The sequence below is a fragment of the Grampus griseus genome (genome assembly GCF_964374135.1).
Source record: "Grampus griseus genome assembly, chromosome: 4".
Lineage (NCBI taxonomy): Eukaryota > Metazoa > Chordata > Mammalia > Artiodactyla > Delphinidae > Grampus > Grampus griseus.
Window position 1 is genome coordinate 143,361,925 of NC_138997.1, and position 19,785 is coordinate 143,381,709.

General features: G+C 62.3%; 2 protein-coding genes across 2 annotated transcripts; one reads left to right on the forward strand and one right to left on the reverse strand.

The window, feature by feature from the left end:
* Positions 1-2,562: 2,562 nt before the first annotated feature.
* TACC3 (transforming acidic coiled-coil containing protein 3) lies at positions 2,563-14,011 on the reverse strand. Its single transcript, XM_082654050.1, has 16 exons — positions 13,972-14,011; positions 11,830-11,992; positions 11,526-11,668; positions 9,143-10,012; positions 8,527-8,602; positions 8,202-8,355; positions 6,294-6,346; positions 5,933-6,036; positions 5,546-5,633; positions 5,250-5,354; positions 4,567-4,643; positions 4,449-4,492; positions 3,795-3,955; positions 3,053-3,159; positions 2,845-2,965; positions 2,563-2,715 (listed from the first exon to the last, which is right to left on the reverse strand). The coding sequence occupies exons 2-16, from the start codon at positions 11,989-11,991 to the stop codon at positions 2,650-2,652; spliced, it is 2,331 nt and encodes a 776-aa protein (XP_082510176.1). The 5' UTR covers position 11,992; positions 13,972-14,011; the 3' UTR covers positions 2,563-2,649.
* A 583-nt stretch (positions 14,012-14,594) lies between these two features.
* Positions 14,595-19,652, forward strand: TMEM129 (transmembrane protein 129, E3 ubiquitin ligase). The gene is made up of 4 exons (XM_082653525.1): positions 14,595-14,871; positions 16,607-17,081; positions 17,780-17,939; positions 18,061-19,652. Exons 1-4 carry the CDS (start codon positions 14,667-14,669, stop codon positions 18,307-18,309), a joined length of 1,089 nt encoding a protein of 362 aa, XP_082509651.1. The 5' UTR covers positions 14,595-14,666; the 3' UTR covers positions 18,310-19,652.
* Positions 19,653-19,785: the final 133 nt, after the last annotated feature.

The window sequence follows — 19,785 nt, forward strand, 5'->3', positions numbered from 1 at the left end:
AAGGACGCCGGGGAGCTGCAGCGGGGTGGCGGGTGGGCCCGGGAGCTGCAGGCCCCATCCTGCCCCTTGCCCACCCAGGCCCCTGTGGCTCCTCCCAGGCAGAAGAGGGGCTGCCCACACCCGCATCCCGCTGCTGGCCACTGGTCCCTGTGAGCTCAGCGTCTTTATCTGTGAAACGTCCTCCGCAGGCTTTGGTAGCTTCTCAGCTTCTAAACTCCCCCCGGGTGGGAGTGTGTCCCACTTCTGTCTGGGGTGGAAGTGAGATGGGGGGTGCCTATCCGGGAGCAGGATGGGGGCTGTGCTGAGGCAGGGGGTGAAATGGAGGTTCCTATGCAGAGAGGCGTGGCATGGGGTGGGAGTGGGGAAGGGGCTCCAGGGTTTGGGGGCGGCACACGGAGAGCAGGAGCCTGAGTCACTCTGGGGAGGGGGCCCAGCGTGGTGAGGAATCATAGACCCCTGAGCAGAGAAGCCGGTCATCACGGGCAGCGGGCCTGCCTGCAGGAGGCTGAGGGGAGGCCTCTGCGTAAGAAGAGCACGCATACTTAGGCCTCGAGGGCCTCCAGCCTCCTTTCCGGAGGGCCCAGTCCTGGGGCTGGCCTGGGCGGGGCTGGTGGGGGGCCCCCGGAGCCAGTGCCCCAGCCACGCCTGGCTGGGTCGGGGGTGTCAAGGATGCTCCTCCAAGTAGTGGCTTTTACGCAGAGAGGTGACGGCCCTGCGGCAAGGTCCTACTGGCCCACCCGGGGGCTTGGCCCTGACGCCGGGAGCCACACGAGGACCGCGTGGGACTCTGGTTAGAAAATGACCCTCTGGCAGTTGTACTGAGAATGGGGGCAGTTGGGGGACCCAGAGGGGTCCCAGGAGGCCGGACAGGAGGTGCCACAGGGACAGGGGAGATGGTGGGGCTGGAGCACAGGGGGCCGTGGGGGGCCTGGAGCCTGGGCTCCTGCCTGGCCTTTTGTCACTCTGACGTGCTGAGGACAAATGCGCTGGGTGCCCCTGGGGCCCACGGAGGGGGCGCTCCTCAGTGGGACTGTCCTCAGGTTCCTGTCCCCGTGCTGCAGCCCGTGGCCGGCAGCGACCCCTGGTGGTGGCCAGCATGTCGCTGCAGCCCACCGCGGGTCCGTCCCTCACTGGCGCTGGGATGCTGGGGGCGGGATGTGCGGGGGCCGGGATGCTGGGGGGCCGACGCGGGGGGCCGATGCGAGGGGGGGCGGATGCGGGGGCCCGGATGCTGGGATGCGGGGTCGGTATGCGGGGGGCCCGGATGCGGGGTTAGGGATGCTGGGGGGCGGATGCGGGGGGTGGGGCGGATGAGGGGGGCGGGCCTCTGGTATGGGGCTGGGGTGGAGGCAGTGGTTGGTGTGGGGGCTCGCTGAGGGGAAAGCGCCCTTGTGTCGGAGGTTCCCCTCGGGACTGGTGCCCTCTGCCTGCTCCAGCAGCCCCCAGGAATAGGGTGGACATGCAGACTGAGGAATGGCTCCAGGGCTCAGAGTTTCAGAGACCAGTCTGGCCAGCTCTCTGCCCGCCTGTGTCCAGGGTCCCCTGATGCCCTGCAGGCGGGGACCTGCCCAGTTCAGAGGGTCTCCCGGGGGCTGTCTGGCCCCCACTGCACCCGTGCCAGGGCCTCACCTCCACCCTCCAAGCGTTCCCCCCTGCCCTCAGTGAGCAAGGGACCATGATAAGGACAGTGCTGCAGCCAGTGTCCAAGGGTCCAGTGAGCATGTACTGCGGGCCCCTCCTCTGGAGCAGGCCCTGAGGGGCTGAGATGCAGCCCACTGGGGCTGGGGGTGCACAGACCCCCCACTTTGAGACGTTCTTACCTCTGAGCCTTTGGAGGCAGAGCTTCTGTTAGGAGCTTCGAATGTCTGTCCATGGAGGGTTCTCCAGAGAGACAGCCAGACAGATGGCAGACAGCCATCTGCCCTCGAACATTTCACCCCCTCCGTCTTCTCGGGTCTGTCTCAGGAGACTGTGGGGTCCTACTGGGGGGCAGGCTGGAAACCCAGGCGGGAGCTGCTGGTCCCGAGACGGACCCCTCCTCCCTTGTGGGCTGGAGGAGGCCTCCACACCGCCGAGGACAGGTCGGTGCTACCACGGCAGGCGTGAACCTGGCATGGCTACAAACACCCTGAACATCTCGGTGAGTGTTCGACTACCAGGGGCTGCGGCCTCGCCAGGTGACACAAAGCCAACTGCCGCGCGGCTGCCTTGGCTGGCTTTCTTCCTCGAAGACTTGAGTGTGTCTGGATTCTGATCTGTGGCCGAGGCAGAGACACAGCCCCCACCCCTGACCACAGAGCCGACCAGGCAGATGGGGTGGGGCCGGAGCCCACTCGGCTGACCCCTGGGAGGGGCTGCCTGCCCGCCCAGCCACCCGCCTACCCCTCGGGCAGCTGTGAGGTGAGGGGCAGGGAAGGGCCAAAGGCACAGAGGGGACAGCAGCTGTGTTCGGTTCAGCCAGAGACTGTCCCTTTAACGAAGACCAGGAGAGCTCTATTACTTAGACTTAAGGGAAACTTTATTTATTCTTCCTGAAGCAACCTAGTTTAAAAACGAGTTGAGGTTAACAGAGAAGAAAAACCCAGACAGGCAGACACACAGACAGACACACAGACAGACGGGGGGACGGCACAGGTCGGGGCTGCCACATCAGATTCTCTCCATCTTGGAAATGAGGTCGTCACAGATTCTGGTCAGTTCATCGTTTTCTTTAGTCTGAAGGAGGAGAATCAAATCCCTAGATCTCTCCCAGCGCTCGGAGCTGGGAGCAGGCCCAGAGCTTCTAGAACCAGGAGGGCTGCTCTTCCCCCACTCCGCCTGGACCCGTGGGTCCCCTGTGCCCACCTTCTGCTCAACGACCTTCTCCAGCGAGTGGACGCGCATCTGCTCCTTCCTCAGGACTGCCTGCAGCGCCAGGGCCTCCGCTTGGGCCTTGCTCCGGACCTGGGTGATCTCCTCGTTCGCCCTGGAGCAGCAGAGGGGCTGGGCTGAGCCCACGGGGGACCAGACCCCTCCCGAGGGAGCCTCCTGCACCCTCCCGCCTGACACTCACAGCTGGAGCTTCTCCTCCGCGTGGGCCTTCAGCGCCTGGTACCTCTGGCCCTCCTTCTCGATCCTGCCTATGTAATCCTCAACACACTTCTTCAGCGACTCTTCATTCTGGGAGGAAGAGCAGACGCTGAGCCCTGAGCTCAGGGCCCAGGCTCTCTGGGTCATTCGTGGAGCAGCAGTGGGCCAGGCTACAGGGGAAGAGCTCTTCCCGTTTCCTTCCGGAGACGCCAGCACTCACACAGCCCCAGGCCTCCTCTCATCCCTCGGCTCAGGAGGCCTCCGGATGCGGGGCCTGACCCCCCGCCCCCAAGGGGATCCTGTCCGGCACACAAGAGCCCTATGTCCAGGCACCTCGGGGGAAAGCAGGCCGGGCCCCAGGTCCACGGAACAGCCCCTGCCCTCCTGCCCCCCAGCCCTGTGCTTTGGGGGCCGGGTCTCCTGCTGCCCCAGGAGGGACACAGCAGTCTCTGCACAGGCCACACAGGGACAGCCTCGTGGGCACGCATGTCCGGCAGTAGGCGACAAAGCCGAGAGCTGAGAGTGCAGGTAGGAGGAGGGCTGGAGCCTGGGCCCACACCCCCGGGGGGGCCTCTCCTTTCTTCCCAGACTCAACACCAAGGCTCAGCTCACCCCCTCTTCCTGCAAGGCCCCCAGCCTCTCCCCGTCCCTGCTTGTCACGCTGCCCCACTGGCAACAATGCCGACCCCGCCGTCCCCGGGGCCTCTTGCCGGCCGGGCACCCACCGTGCGGTAGCCTTCGATCACTTCCTTCTGTTTCTCAAACCGCTTGAAGAGGTCGGAGAACGACTTCTCCGTGGAGTGCAGGTCTGCAGTCAGCTGGTCTCTGTCCCTCAGAACCTTCTGGATCTCGGCTTTGGCAAGCTCCTTCTGTTTCTGAGCCTCCTCTTAAAGGAAGGCCAGCGCCCGGGATCAGCGGGCGGCCAGCAGGTGGCGCCACAGACGACCAGCGCTAGGAGGGCCCCCTGGGGCGCTGACCAGCCCCGCTCTCGGGACCTTCCAGGGCAGGACCTGGGGGCCCCAAGTGCCCTGAAAACAGCTGTTTCCTCAACACCAGCTCCACCCGGAAGCCGAGGGAGCGGACAACGAACCCAGGGCCTGACTGAAGAGCCCAGGCCACACCTACCCCACACTCAGGGCCTCCAGCCCCAGCCCGGACACACCCGGTGCCCAGCACCCACGGAGACTGCAGCTGGACGCACGGCCCCGAGGGCAGGGGTCAGACCGCGGGTGCAGCGCCCAATGGAGGGACCCAATCTGTTCGCCGCCACAGCCCCGGATGCCAACTCGGGGCCCGGCCAACCTGAGGGCTGATGAGCACCCGGGGCCCAGCACCCCCCGGCCTCCCTGACTGCCAGCTGCCCCAGCCCAGGGACTCACCCATCGCCTGGTACACGGTCCCCTCAAACGCGTCCATGATTTTCCTGTGGAGGAGAGCAGATGCCGTGAGCCCCGAGAGTGCGTCGTGGGGTCCTGGGCAGCCAGCACGCAGACTCACCCCATCTCCAGGATCTTTTCCTGCAGCGCCGTGCACCTGACCCTAAGCGCCTCGTTCTCCTTCTGTGTCGCCCCAACCTGTGCAGACCACACACCTGAGTTGGCGCCAGTGTCCTCCCGTGCTGGGGTCTCCCGCCCCACTCAGCAGACATTGCAGTGCTGGGGGGTCGGCGTGTGGTGGGTGCACGGGTGGGACACCTCCCGACACAGGCAGAGCGGTAGAGCAGCGTGCGGGGGAGAGCCCCGCGGCAGAGAGGACACCACCTGAAGACGGCTGGCAGGGGCCAGGAGCTCCTGGGCCCAGCGTGGCCCGGCGCACAGGCCTCCCTGAGAGGGGACCAGCGGACGCCACCCAGGGCATCACCAAGGCAGCAAGGGGACTTGGGGGCCGCTACCCCCTGGGCAGCTCAGAGCGGACACCCAGACCCTCGCTTGTGAACAGGTTCTGCAAGAGACACTGGGTGGAAACGCAGGACACTCAGCTGCCTGGGCGCCTGGCTTGGGGGTCGGTGAGTGGCCGCCTGCGACCCTGCCTGCACGGTGTGAGCAAAAGGCCAGCGCGCAGAGCTGCCACCCCGCTCCCCGAGGCTCTTCAGAGCAGCCTGCAGGTGCCACGCCCAGGGCTGCAGCCAGCAGGTGGGGGCCGCTCGCTGGGCACCTCCCCTCACCCCCCCTTGCCCTCACCGCAGTGTCCAGGTCCTTCTGGCTGTACTGCAGCACGTCCACAATGGGCCCCACGGGCAGCAGCGGAGCCCTGGGTCCGAGGTCACAAGGAGCTGGGCCGAGCGTCTGCAGGCGACAGAGACCAGCTGGGCCGCAAGCTCCCCTGGTACTCCTCTCTGCCCCGTCGGCTCCCCAGATGGCACAGTGCAGCCCCCCTCAGCCCAACAGACCCCTTAAGCCTTCAGATCCACAGCACATGAAAGTCGGGCCATTAGAACAAGTGTCTCTTTACACCACAGAGGGGAGGAACCACTTACGGGAACGTCCGGGGCTCCTGCAAAGTCCAGGTCCAGCAGCTGCGCCTCCAGGGGGCTTCCCGAGGAATGCGCGTCTGTGCCCCGTGCACTGAGACCAGAAGAGAACACGCATGCTGTCTGCGTGCGTAGGGGTCGGCCCAGACTCTCCCCCAGGGCCACGGGGTCAATATTCGGGACACATGGGCCATGCGGCCTATCAGGCTGCCCACCTCTGCTGTCGGAGGGGCTGCACGGGCACAGAAGAGCACAGACCCGCTTACAAACTTGTTTACGAGCTCGGCCAGGGCAGCTGGGGCCCGGCCACTGTCTCTGCCCCCCTCCCTGCGGCAGGGCACTCCCATCGTCACACGGCCTGCATGGATCGGATTCCCGCCCGCCCCAGCGCACCTGCTGGGCTCCGGGGCCACAGGCGCCGGCCCCCGGGGGCTGTCCTGCAGCAGTGGGTCAAACTTAAGGTACAAGGACTGCTTCCTCAGGGCCGACTCCTTAAACTGCAGGGAAGGAAGCAGGGTCACCGGGGCCCCCGACACGACAGCCTCCACGCCCCGCCCCACGTCGCGCCCGGGAGCCGCCCTGACCCGAGTGGCCTGCGGGGCAGAGCGGCGGAAGCAGCCGGGCCGTCCGCCACGTCCGGTCAGAGGTGGATACCGCCGCGGTTGAGGAATCGCGGCCCGGGGCTGTTCTAGAAAGAGCCCCTTTTGAGACTGGCACTTGAGGAAAGGCCGCCGCGAAGGCGCCGGGAACTTACCGAGGACGCCCCGAACTGCTCCAGGTAATCCACCTCGGCCCCTGTGCCTAGAACTGAAAAGGAGGCGCCAGCTGCCAGCCGCATCCCACCGCCAGCACTCGGCTGTGCGCTCGGAGCGGCACCCTCCCCGCCCACCCTGACCGACAGCCCTTTGCTACAGAGCGGGGCTGCTGTCCGCAGGCTCAGGACGCTTGGGGCTGTACGGCTCCGTGGGGCCGTGCCGTGTCCCGCAGGGTGTTGACAGCACTCCTGGGGGCGTGACAACCAGAAGCGTCCACTGGGGTCCAAATCGCCCCGGTTGAGAACCACTGTGTAAAACCACTCTAAAAGAGTCCTTTAATTTCTGATAATATGACCTTTGCTTAAAAAACCTAAGGGTCACTCACACCATAGACAAAAACTAACTCAAAACGGATCAAAGACCTAAATATATGAGCTAAAACCATAAAATTCTTGGAAGGAAACACGAGGGCAAATCTCCATGACACTGGATTCGGCAGTGATTTTTTAGAATTGACCCCAAAAGCACAAGCAGCAGCAGAACAGATTGGGCTGGAAAGTGAACGTTTGTGCTTCCAAGGACACCATCGAGAAAGTGGAGAGAGGGACTTCCCTGGTGGTCCAGTGGTTAAGAATCTGCCTGCAGGGGACGTGGGTTTGATCCCTGGTTGGGGAACTAGGATCCCACATGCCGCCGAGCAACTAAGCCCGCGCGCCACAACTACAGAGCCCGGGTGCCCTCATGAAGATCCCGAGTGCCGCAACTAAGACCCGATGAGCCAAATGAAGAAAGAAAGAGAATTTTAGTGAGTCATGTATCCAAAGAAGAATTCTTACCTAGGTTATACGGGAAATCTTTACAACTCGATTAAGAAACAGGCAAAGGAGCAGAGCAGATGCTCCTCCAGAGGAGACACGAAAGGTCAATGTCAGTCAGCAGGGAAACGCCGACACTGCACTGCACACCCACCGGGACAGTGGGGTGCAGACCCGGACCCTCAAACCATGCGGGGGCAGAGTAGAGGGTGCGGACCCCGCGGGGAACAAACAGTTACACAGTGTTACCACGTCCCCTTCAGGGTACGTCTGCCCCAAAGAGATGGGAAACGTACGCTCACACAAAACGTGTACGTAAGTGTTCCCAGCAGCCTCGTTCCTACGAGCCAAAGAGTGGAAATCAACTGGTAAAGAAAGAAACAAGATGCGGTCTATCCACACGGGGGATATTACTCAGCCATAAAAGGAAGTTCTCACACAATGTGACACGAGGGACTTGGAAACATCACAGGACACAAACCCCGAGTCACGTGTCTAGGGTCCCTGGCCGGGGAGCAGGCTGCCCCAGTGGAGCTGATCCACGGTTCCTGGTCCCGCCCACACAGGGAGGACCCCACAATGGCCCTGCCACACAGAAACCCTACACTCGTCTCCTGCCTTCTCTAGGCCTGGGGGTTTTAAGTAACCAAAACTGAGATCCTGGCGTGCTGCCTCCTGTCCTGTAAAGCACCTCAGTTGGAAGTCCTCACTGAAGGCAGCTCAGACCTGCGACTCTTCCACCCCCTCATCCAGGGTGCGTGGATGGGCAGGGCTTCTCCTTTTATCTCTACGGGGTCTCGTCTTAAACAGCACTTTGATTCAGCGAGTTCCCGCTGCCTCCTGTGTCTGTATCTGTACCGCCTGGGTCAGTCAGGCCTGCTGCCTGTTTTTCTAAGTTGCCCTAAAATATATATATTTTTAATATCACAGATCTTATTCCTGTTCTCCTGAAAACGCCCATAGTTGATAAACCAGAAGTTTCCATGGGAATCACTCAAGTCAGGGGACGGGGCTGCCCGCACGATGACCGCCTGCGGGCGCCATGGAACACGGTTCTAGCACCCCGGCCTCGAGGACGGGTGAATGACGTACCCTCGGCGGGGTCCCAGAAGTGCTCCCCACTCAGGTCCAGGCCGGGCTCCAGCCCCCGGGGGGTTGCGGGTATGGGGTCAGTGGGCACGGTTGGTGGCTCGCTGCCCGGGCTGCTGGTTGGAGCCGATGCCCCCGAAGCGTCTGTGGTCCCTTCCTGGAAGGGAGGTTGGGGTCACCGCAGGGGCTCATCAAGATGAGTGGGCGTGGGGGGAGCAAGGGAAGCAGCGTGTCCCACCCCACAGCCCCGGGCACCACCGGCCTGCCTCTGCCCCATGACGACCCGCAGACGTGGCAACAGCATGAGGACGCCCGCCCACACCCGTACCTCGCCCGCCGCTTCTGCGGTCCCTGCCGAGGTCTGCAACGCCGGTGTGTCATCCGCCGAGGCCAAGGGCACCTGCCTAAAGAGACGGGGTCAGCAGGGCCCGCGCCCCACACCTCCCCCCGTCCTGCACCGAGCTGCCACCAGCACCCCCCCGCCCAGGAGCCAGGCTTGAGACCCAGCCGGGTGGCCACGCAAAGCCATCCCCCAACCTCACCTGCAAGAGCATCGCTCCTCAGAAGCAGACAAGGCACTCTGAGGTCATCTCAACTCAAGAGAAAGCAAACCACAAGGATCCGCTTATCCTTTTTACCAGGAAACTGCAACAGCAGCCGATGCTGGACGGCTGGGCGCACCCTCGGCCCCTGAGCGGCGTCCCCGGGGAGGCGGGGCTCACGCCGGGAGACGGCTCCCCCGAGCTGCGCTGCGGGAATCCTGGGGCTCTCGGCTAGGTATCTTGCTAGACCTTCCGGATGCATCACAGGGAACGCATCTCAGACAGCGTGGGCACCCCCTCCCCGCTATTCCGCAAGAGCTGTGGCAGCTGCCCTGGGGCCCCTGCTCAGGGCTGCAGGTGGCATCTCTGGTCTCGTGCCCACCACTGCCACCCCGTGCTCACCGGCTTGGAGACGAGGCCTCTGTGGCCGGCCCGCTCTTGGGGTGCTCTGGGGGCCGGGCCTCTCCGTCACCTCCGGTGGGGTTACAGTCTGGGTCGTTCAGCTTGTCCCGGTCCAGGCTGTTGGACCCGCAGGGAGGGGGATCGGGACCCTCGCCCGCCTCCACGAGGGCCTTTTCCTCCTTTTCCTGCCTCGCCTCTGGTCTCCTCGAGGGAGGTCTGAGAGCCGGGGTCTTCCCTCGTTTCCTCAGTGGGGGCGGCCCTTTGATGGTGCCGTCAGAAAAGTCAAATTCCAGCCTTACGGGCTCACTCCTCAAAGAGTCGGCCGTTTGCCCTTCGGCCTCCTCCTTCTGAGGACTGGGGAACGTGGCACCTCCAGCCTCCACGGGGCCAGCTGGGGCCTCGCTAGGCAGGTCCACGAGGGGCTCTGCTCCGCGGGCTCCGCCGGGGTGGGTACCAGGAGCTGAAGCGGCCCCGGCAGAGAGCACAGGGAGCCCGCTCGAGTTTTCTCCTGTGGCTCTCAGCGGGTCCTCTGTTCTGTCCTGGGATGCCATCCCGGGAGGGTCTTCTAGAATTGTGGAGGTAGAGGTAGCACTTTTCTCTAAGGAATGAGGATGGACGTGTTCTTCCTGGGTGGGCTCAGGGCTGCCTGACGTTTGTCCCGGAGATGCCTCTGGGGTTTCAACACTTTCGGGCATCTGGGAAGAGCTTGCAGGATCCAGGCAGGCCTGGGGAGCCGAGGAGGGCCCGCTGCAATGCCTGTCGTCAGAGGCCGGTCTCATGTCCTCTGAAGCGGGGTTGGCATCGGCCACTGCTGGTTTCTGGAGAATTCCATTGGTCGTTCTAGTGTCTGTTTCCTTGGTGAACTGTTGGCTTTTTAGAAAGACGGAGTTAGCACTAAAGAACCAGTTAGGTTTTTAGTTAGAGTTTAGTCCACGTGAAAACATTAGCTAAACACAGGGAAAAAAAAAGAGCATTTGGCCAACCCTCTCCTCAAGATTAACCTTCACAAGTACGTTCCCACAACTCAGTGCTGGCGGGCCACCTAGAGACACAGGTGACTGAGAGAGAGGAGGAACCTGACTGACAACACCCAAGGCTGAGGTCCTCCACGCCGGCCTATTTTCCCCTTTTGGTTGGGGACCACCAGCTACGCGGCCAGGGACAGTCAGGGCACACCAGGGTCAGGCTTCCCGCTGGAGAGAGAAAGGCCAGGTCAAGGACGCTGACTTCACAAGGAGCAGGGCCCAGCTCCCGGGCCCTCCTGGCCCCTCCATGGCCCTGCTCTGTGGCTGGAGCAGCTCAGACCCAGGGGCCAGGAGGCAGCATCTGAACGGCTGGGTTTCCCTTCCCTCCTGGGGATTGTTACAAAAGAACAGTATTTGAGTCACTCTAATCTCACTCAGCTGAATCTCAAAATGAAAACTAAAAAACTGAAGTTGAAAAGTAGCAAGGAAACCTGGGGAGAGGGGGAGACTCCGGTTTGAGGACTTTCTAGCCATGGGGAGATACTCGGCACAAGGACATTTCACTGGAGCGAGGTGAAGGGTATGTTAGTGACCTTTTGCTTTTGTACCTTTCTCTGCACATTTGAAATCCATTTAAAAGAAAAAGCAAGATTTGAACAGTTTACGTCAGCAAAAGTCAGAACGAAACGTGCCAGTGAGGCCCCTTCCCACCCTGGATGTAGAGGGTCCCTGGGGGCGCCAGCCGGGTTAATTCAGCCTCATCTGGGGGTGAAGGGCCACCGCCAGGGTCCTCGTCTCCAGACGGAGGCAGGAAAAGCCTTGGCATTCACACTGTTGACCACCTCACGCAAGCCAACCACCTAATGCCAGGCGAGGCTGCAAAGAAGCTTCTGCTGGTTAAAGTCAAGTGTTTCAAATCTGACTCGTCAGGCCACACGTGTTCTGGTCAGATTACACAACACACGGGTTCCTCTGCCTTTAGCGGTAAGAGCTATCTGTAAGCTTTCTCCAGGGCTTGCCGCTGAGGACAGGAGACGGACCTGCAAGCAGGAGACCCCAGTGGAATGCTAAAAAAGAAGCAACACCACAGAGCGTCCCTCCTTGGAGATTCGGCCAGGACATTTCATGAAGTTAGAGAAACAAAACCAAGGCCCATTTGTTGGCAAGAGCACAACAGAGGAGCAGAATGTGAAGTTTAAACTTCCTGTTTTGTTATTCACTTCACGAAGACCCCCGTCGCCTGGGGAAGGTGGCAGAGCAACAAACGACTTCGGCGGTGCTCTGGGCCGCACACTACACAGACCCAGAGCGGAGACCAGGAGGAGCCCAACCGGATGTGGCGGGTGAAACAGCCTTCTCCTGCCAAGTCCATCGGAGAGGTTACAAATTGCAGTACATCAAACAGTGCCAATACTTACTTCTCTTTCTGGGTCCAGACTTGATGACAGTTTTCTAATCCAACGGTGTCGCCCAGAGCAAAGCAAGCTTCAAGCTTGCTGCCCGTGCTGGGACTTAAAATCCTGTGTGTCTGCGGATCCCGCAGAGGTGTCTGAAAAGTAACCTGTTGGGGAGGGAGAAGGGCACCTGTTCAATAATTCAAGTCTTCAAGCACCACGCTGGCAGCACCATGCCCTGCCCTGCCAGCTCAGTAAGTCACCAGGAAAGCAGGTGACCTCATGTGTGACGCACGGTAGATAGTACGCAGAGGCAAGACGTGCTTACCTTCATAGCTTTGGCTGTGCTCTTAGGTGGTACGTTTTCTTTCTGTGACAGACGGAGAACAGATGATCTTCCGGTAAGTTCCAGTGGTGAAAACAGGAAGTCGCAGTTTTCTGTACTTTTGTCACCAGCGACATTTTCGTCACTGAAGACGTGCAGACTCATTCTGAAAAGCAGATAGTTTTGTGTCAGGAGTAGGGCAGTGACACCGCGTTGTCTGGACGCACATATGTGAAAGTGACAGCTGACCCCACAGTGCTGCAAGGAGGACGTCCACCTTCCTGCACAGGTGGGTCACACCTCAGGCAGTGTGTCCTCTGCCAGGCCGTCCCCATCCTGCTCTGGGGGAGCTGCCACCTCCCAGGAGCAAGAGCTAGAGGGGCTTTCAGCCCACAGGGCAAGAAGGAAGACCCAAGTGCTCGAAATAACTCGAACTTTGTGGGTAAAAGTTGGGAGACAGATAGGAGCTGATCTGTGGCAAAACTGCAAGGGGCAGAGGAAGCCTGGGCCTCCCCACAGGCCTCAGCGTCAGAGGTGGAGCAGCTGCCAAGTTAGTGGACAACAAAGCAGGAGGGGGGACCTCCCTGGTGGTCCAGTGGGTAAGGCTCTGCGCTCCCAATGCAGGGGGCCTGGGTTCGATACCTGGTCAGGGAAGTAGAGCCCGCATGCAAGCTGCAACTAAGAGTTTGCATGCTGCAGCTAAGACCCGACACAGCCAAGGTAAATAAATGAAAAAGTAATGCAATAAAATGCTATTTCAAAAATATAAAAAAAGAGAGAAGGAGAAAGAAAAAAGAGAATTAAAAAAAAGTGAAGCAGAAGGGCACAGCAGCTTGCTGTCCACCCACGGGGCTGGGAAACAAGGACTGGACTAGGGCGTCAGGAGGGCCGAGGCTCAGAGGAGGAGCTAGAGGAAGGAACAAGCAGCAGGTGCAGAGCCACTTGGGGGGAGTCGAGGAGCTTCTGCACCAGCGGCCTCCAGTGGGGCCCAGGAGGTTCTAGAACAATCCCATTCCTCCTTCCGAAGCCCTCATAATGGCCAACACCGCGGCGTTCCCAGCTTCGGAGACACCAGAGCACTGGGCATTGACCTGCCCGGGGCACTACAGGTCCTTGCTGGCAGAGACCAGGTGGCTGGGGCAGGGAGAGAAAGGGTGTCCTGAAAAGAGGTGAGCTCAGCGTGGGAGGTCAGGGTGACGAGCCACCTGGAAGGGCGCTGCGTGTGAACAGGGAGGGCTCACAGGGAAGGGGGCGGCCAGAGCTCTGGCGCCGCGCCAGGGTGGAGTGGGCTGCCCTGGCTCGAGAGCAGCCCGCACCTGCCGCGTGGAAGCGGGCAAGATACGCCCAAGCCAAGCGTCACTGTTAGGTTTGGCCTGAGCAACGGGGTAAAACGGGGAAGGGGGCTGGATGGCTGGAGGACACAGAAGGGAGACATCAAGTCGGAAGACCCCCGTCGCCTGGGGAAGGTGGGAGAGCAATGACAGCAGCCTTTAGGGCTTTGGTTTCTATAATGATGGGGCCACGGAGGGGGCTCCTGAGCAGAGGGACCCGGGCCAGGCGGGGAGGAGGGCTGGTGGCCGGGGGCGAGCGGGTTCTCCGGAATCAGCGGGGCGGGGAGCGTGGAGCCCAGGTTTCCAAAGCAGGTGCGTCAGGAGTCAGGTGCTGCAGGAGTCGGTGAAGGCTCTCAGGTGGGGCTGCGCCCAGAGGAGGGGCCGGAACTAGGAGGCCTGCCTTTGGCGCAGAGCTGCAAGCCCGCGGGTATTCAGAGGCGGAGACGTGTCTCTGCAGGTCACAGCCACGGGCGGTTTGCGGCTGGACGAGGTCACCGGGATAGGGAGAGGAGAGGCCGGCGCAGCGGGCCGGAGGGGCCTCCTGGAGGGCGACATAGGAGCCACCAGGCGTCTCTAGAGGCAGGGGCGGGAGCCTATCGGCTCCGCTTCCGTTTGCGCCCGGGCGGGCGGGACGAAGGCAGTCGAGAGAGGACCCTGAGGAGGGGCCCAGACGGCGGGCAGGGCGGAGCCGCGGGACGAGCCGGAGGGGGCGTAGGCCCACGTCCAGGGTGGCCGCCAGCACGGCAGGCAGAGACCCGAGGCCAGGCCAGAGGCGGGACCGGAGCCCCGAGCCCGGACCCCACCACCGCCTTACCTGTCGGCCGCCGCACGGAACCAAGGAAGCGGGAGACGAGGAGTCCGGGAGCCCCTCTGCCCGCCGCCGATTCAAATACCGACGGTTGGCGCGCGCGGCCAATCAGCGCGTGGATGGGGCGGGACGAACGGGCGCCGCCAGCCAATGGGAGGTCGAGTCACAGGTCACGCCCACGAGGAGGTTCCGCTTCCGGGGTGACGGCACGCTGGGCGCGGCGGTCGCCGGATTTCTCGGTAACCGCAGCTCGCTAGGCGGGCGTAGAGGAAAGGCCGTACGCGGGCGGGCAGTGACTGCGGGGCCCGCCGTCGCCCGGGAATCTCGGGCTCTGCTGCGGACGCGCCTGGGCTGCGCGGGAAGGTCAGGGCCTGAGAGCCGCTCGCCCGAGTCTCAGTTTCCCCAGCTGTGCAGTGGGGCCAAGTGCAGCACCGCCACCAAGGCGGGTCCTGAGGAGCATCCAAACCCTCGCGAGGACTGTCGCGGCAGTTCACAACTTCTGGCCGAGCGAGGGGACCGGGAACTTCATTTCCCAGAGTGCCCCGCAGGACGCCGTCTCCCAGAGCGCCCCGCGAGTGGCCTGAGGGTGGGGACTCCATTTCCCAGAGCGCCCCGCGTCTTCCGGACCCGGACGCCGCGGCCTGTTGTCGCTGGGGCAGTGGGTCTCGCCGGGACGGCGTTCCGGAGGCGACGGCGGCGCAATGGACAGCCCCGAGGTCACTTTCACGCTGGCCTACGTGGTGTTCGCCGTGTGCTTCGTGTTCACCCCCACCGAGTTCCACTCGGCCGGGCTCACGGTGCAGAACCTGCTGTCGGGCTGGCTGGGCAGCGAGGACGCCGCCTTCGTGCCCTACCACCTGCGCCGCACGGCCGCCACGCTGCTGTGCCACTCGCTGTTGCCGCTAGGTGAGCTCGGCGGGCGTGGGCGGCGCTCGAGACCGAGCTCCGGGACCCCGGAGTGGGGAGGGACGGCGGAGGGCGCCCGTGCGGGAGAGCCCGGGCTGCGGGCCAAGCGCCCGTGTGCTCCCAGGAGTGGGGAGAACGGTGCTGGCGGCAGCTGCCTCTTGCAGGTACCTGGCGGAAAGGCGGGCTCAACCCTGGGGGAAGGGATGCTTTGCTCACTGGGGCGGGTGGTGAGCTGTCACATGGGGGGGTAGCTCCCAGGAGAGGGGCATGAGTTAACTGATGCACATAGGGGTGACCCTTCCCAGTCGTTGGACGGTGGGTGCGGGAAAGGCAGGTAGAGGGTGACGCCAGTTGGGAGTGTCACAGGTGCAGAGGCCAGGGAAGGCGTGTGTGTGGGGATGCTCAGACGTTGTCAGGGGCTGTGCTGGGTGGTGATCCAGGTGATAGCTGGCTTCTGGGAGGCTGGCTGGTTGGATGGGGTACTGGGTGGGGTTCTCTTGAGGACTTGGGGTCAGAAGTAGGGCGGTGGCGGTGGCCAGCAGCATGTGCAGCTCGGTGGACACAGGGAAGGGTTTCCACCTGGCAGCAGGGCATGGAAAGTGGCCAGGAGCGGGCTGGGCTGAGGCTGGCCTGTGCGTGGGGGCTGCCTGCTTTGTGTGGAAGGCGGCAGAGGAGAGGCCACGCCAGCATAGAGGCAGGGCCGATGTGGTGAGCTGCGAGCTCTGCTGAGCCCCCAGGGAGGCAGGGATGCCTGTCAGCCGGCTTCCCATACGAGGAGTTTGGGTTCTCCTGAGGGTCGTGTGTTGGGTTTCCGCTCTGGGAACTAAGGATCTCTGCAGCTTTATAGAGCTTCTAACTGCATCTTCCCACCAGGCTGTGGGGGGCTGGGCCACCACCATCCCGTGATGGACAGGGAAACTGGAAGGTGAGCCGAGTGACTTAGGGGGGCCGCTCGAGGAGGAAATGGGGTGGAGCCTGGCCTTGTGGCCAAACAAGGAGTCTGTTTTTTTTAATTTGTTTTGAAATACCTTTGAATCTTTAGAGATGTGTTATATATTTGCACACGATGAGTTACCTAAAGCATATCAACTCGATCAACAACATTTATTATTATTTTCGCAATCTCAAATCTGTGCTGCAGGTCATTGTCTACTTCATTAATTTCGACATGCAAATTGGCCCCCATCTGGCCAGCAGGAGCCCTGGAGCTGGCTCCTGTGTCCTTGTGACATGCTCCTGTCATTCTTTGCTTACCGTCTGGTGCAGGACATCCCAGTTCTGGGATGGGCCATGCTCTGATCCGCCTCCTCAGAGCAGGTGGGGTCCAGAGGCCAAGATCCGGCCCCAGGAGGGCCAGTGGGCAGCTCTGCATTGGGTGACGCCAGATCCTTGTATTTACTTTTGCTTTTCTAGGTTTTTCTCGTTTTATTTCTGGTAGTTATATGTCATTTGTACATAAAGTAGTAAGATAAAAATGTTTCCTGCTGACAGGGCAAGGACTGAGGTGAGTCAGCTGTAGAGGCGGGCGAGGCCCACCTGCCTTGGGGCACTGTGGTCTTGCTCTGGGGGCCGACTAGGGCAGAGGGCCGTGCCCAGGCCTGGGGGCTAAAGGAAGTGTGCCCCCCCCATGCCCCCGGAGGGTCAGGAACAGCACTGTGGACCTTGGTGGGTACCATCTGAGGAGGATGAGTGTGGCAGTCCCAGCCTCTGCTGAGGTTTGCCCTGTCCCTTTTAGGCTACTACGTGGGCATGTGCTTCGCAGCCTCAGAAAAGCGGCTCTACTCCCCCAGCCAGGCCCCGGAGACCTGGCGGGGCTTCCTCTTGCTGGCATTGACACTGCCCACCATCGCCTGCACCCTGATCTACTACTGGTCCCGGGACCGGTGGGCCCACCACCCACTGGCCCGCACCCTGGCCCACTATGCCCTCCCGCAGTCAGGCTGGCGGGCCGTCGCTTCCTCCGTGGACACCGAGTTCCGGCGGATCGACAAGTTTGCCACGGGGGCGCCGGGTGCCCGTGTGATTGTGACAGACACGTGGGTGATGAAGGTGACCACGTACCGTGTGCGCGTGGCCCAGCAGCAGGACGTGCACCTGACCGTGACGGAGTCCCAGCAGCACGACCTCTCCCCAGACTCGAACCTGCCCGTGCAGCTGCTTACCATCCGCGTGGCCAGTGCCAACCCTGCCGTGCCGGCCTTCGACATCCGGTAGGCGGGCCTGCGGCTGGGTGGGGGTGAGGCTGGGGTTGCTGGGGTGGTTGTGGCCAGCCAGCGCCCAAGTTCTGGTCTTTGAGTTGCTCCAGGAGGTGATGATGGTGGGAGCTGGTCCTATCAGCCGCCCCTCCAGTGTGCCCCTCCTTCAGCGCCCCCATCCCCCCGGCCCCCCTCAGGTACTCTCCGCTTCCCCTTTCTGCACACCCTGCTCTGAGCCGTCTTCCACAGCATGTTGGGGGGAGCACGCGGGGGATGTTTGGGGGCCGCCGTGTAGCACAGAGGCTTGGTAGCTCCCTCGGCTCTGGGGCCTGGGCCTGAGCCCAGGTGTTCCCGACTAGTTCAGGCTGCGGCGGGCCTGCGCTGCCCCTCCTGGGACATGCCCTGGGCCTGACCCTGCCGAGGGCTAGGCGCTCTGTTTCTCAGCTACAGTCCTCCCGCCCTCCTGCCCTCCCACGTCGTGGGGGGCCAGTGGGCAGCTTTGGGTCTGTGGGCTCCGGCCCCAGGGCCCTCTCTGCTGGCTGCTGGGCTGCGCCTGAGCTGCCACGTCTGTGTGGTCGTGGGCGCCCTGGGCACTGGGGCGCAGCCTTGGCCTCTCTGCCTGCCCCGGGGTCCTTGCCAGCCTGCTGGGAACCACGGCCCTGCCCCGTAGGCGCACCCGGTGGTCCCCACCCAGCAGCAAACACCTCGTGCAGGCTGAATTCCACGGAGTATGGTGAGCTGTGTGAGAAGCTCCGGGCGCCCATCCGCAGCGCGGCCAACGTGGTCATCCACCAGAGCTTGGGCGACCTGTTCCTGGAGACCTTCGCCTCCCTGGTGGAGGTCAACCCGGCCTACTCGGTCCCCAGCAGCCAGGTGGGGGGCTGGGCAGGGGTGGCGAGTTCCCCAGCTGGGCCCCCATGGACCACGTCTCCTGCGGTGGGGGCCCCCCAGGGCGGCCTGGTGGGGCTCCCTCTGACGCCTGGGCCGCCTGCAGGACCTGGAGGCGTGCATCGGCTGCATGCAGACCCGGGCCAGCGTGAGGCTGGTGAAGACCTGCCAGGAGGCGGACGAGGGCGAGTGTCAGCAGTGCTGTTGCCGCCCCATGTGGTGTCTCACCTGCATGGGCAAGTGGTTCGCCAGCCGCCAGGACCCGCAGCGCCCCGACACCTGGCTGGCCAGCCGTGTGCCCTGCCCCACCTGCCGCGCGCGCTTCTGCATCCTGGATGTATGTGCTGTGCGCTGAGCCCGCCAGAGGGACCCCGCCACTGCCTTGGGGAGTAGTTGGGTCTCTGGGCCCTGGTTTGGGCTGTCATGGGTGGCTCATCCCTGTGTGGCGACTCACCGGTGCAGAAGGGCTGAGGCTGCAGTAGGGCTGGGGTTTTGGTTTTAAAAAGAAGTTTTCTGTTGAAGTTCTGTCTGCGGCAGCGGGATGGGTTCTCAGCGCCTCTGTCTCCCCGACTCTTCGTGCTTCCAAATTAGGGGGTAGATGCTGGGCACGCAGAACGTGGTGTTGGGTCCATCTCCAGAGCATTCTGGGGCCCCCTGAGCTGTGTTCTGGGAGACCCTGTCGTCTGCCCCAGATGGCCCTAACTTAAGCCACTTGCCTTAAACGTATGGGGCACATGAACCTTAACTGCTCGTCAGTTATACGACAGACTCGGATTTGCCCGAGACTGCAGTCTATCCTGCTCCTGTCCCCAAGCCGGCTGCTGGCCCTGTGGCATTGGCACCCTCCACTCCCCCGACGGAGGCTGCTCTGAGGACCTGGCGCAGAGCTAATTGGTGGAGGGTGAGAGCGCTGCCCAGGGTCTGCTGGTGATTGTGGGCAGCCAAGAGCCCACTCCTGGGGAGGTGGGTGGCCCGTGCCTGCTCCCTGCCCAGGGATACCCTGGGCTTCCCATCAGGGGCTGGCTGCTTTCAGCTGCCGTTCTCTTAGCCGCGTGCTTGTGGGGGCCGCCCACCCCTTGGAGGGGCCTGTAACCACGTGCCTTCTGCTGCTCCTGCGAGTCCAGGGAAAGGGCCAAGTTTCAGACTCCTGCTAGCGAGGGCACTGAGTTGAAGACCATGCTCCACAGCAGCGTCCTACATCCGGATGACAGGCTTGTTGGGACTCAGCACGGGGCTGGCCATACCTCGCAGGGTCCACCCACTTAGGAAGGGAAGTGCCCAGCAGTCAGGACAATGGCAGCTGTCTTCCCAATTCCTGTTGGTGCAGGAGGGGAGCAGGGAGGCAAGTGCCAGGTCCCTGGGTACAGCTCTGACAAACGGGACTGTTGGAGGGGCCCTAAGCCCCCTAAACCTGGTCATTCTAAGCAGGGGAGATGTACTCAGCTGGCCCATCTCACCCAAGGCTGCACCAAAGCCAGGGATTTGGAAGCGAGAAGCCCAGCTTTGTGGTCCTCGGGGGTGCCCACAGACGAAGGCCATCAGAGGGGCAGGCGGGAGCCATGCCCAGCCTCAGCCTGGAGTTGCAAACCTTGGCAAGGGAGAGCCAGGCCTGGGGCTATCTTTTCTACAAAAGAAACTTACTTAGTTTTATAAAGATAAGTCTATTGTAGTGAGGTGATACACTATTTAATAAAATGTTACTATGAGTTTATATATTTTTTTGATTGGAATATTTTGTTTTTCCTGATACTCAAACCTTGGTAACAATTGGGGAGATGCCATCTTAGAAGTGGCAGCTTTTAATATGCACGTTTTGCTCAGAATAAGAGAA

Coding starts and splice junctions, on each gene's coding strand:
- TACC3 (XM_082654050.1), bottom strand. CDS start 11,991: ATGAGTCTGCACGTCTTCAGTGACGAAAATGTCGCTGGTGACAAAAGT. Junction 11,669..11,829: donor GCACAGCCAAAGCTATGAAG/GTAAGCACGTCT, acceptor CCTCCCCAACAG/GTTACTTTTCAGACACCTCT. Junction 6,037..6,293: donor AGCAGTTCGGGGCGTCCTCG/GTAAGTTCCCGG, acceptor CCTTCCCTGCAG/TTTAAGGAGTCGGCCCTGAG.
- TMEM129 (XM_082653525.1), top strand. CDS start 14,667: ATGGACAGCCCCGAGGTCACTTTCACGCTGGCCTACGTGGTGTTCGCC. Junction 14,872..16,606: donor CCACTCGCTGTTGCCGCTAG/GTGAGCTCGGCG, acceptor TGTCCCTTTTAG/GCTACTACGTGGGCATGTGC. Junction 17,940..18,060: donor ACTCGGTCCCCAGCAGCCAG/GTGGGGGGCTGG, acceptor GGCCGCCTGCAG/GACCTGGAGGCGTGCATCGG.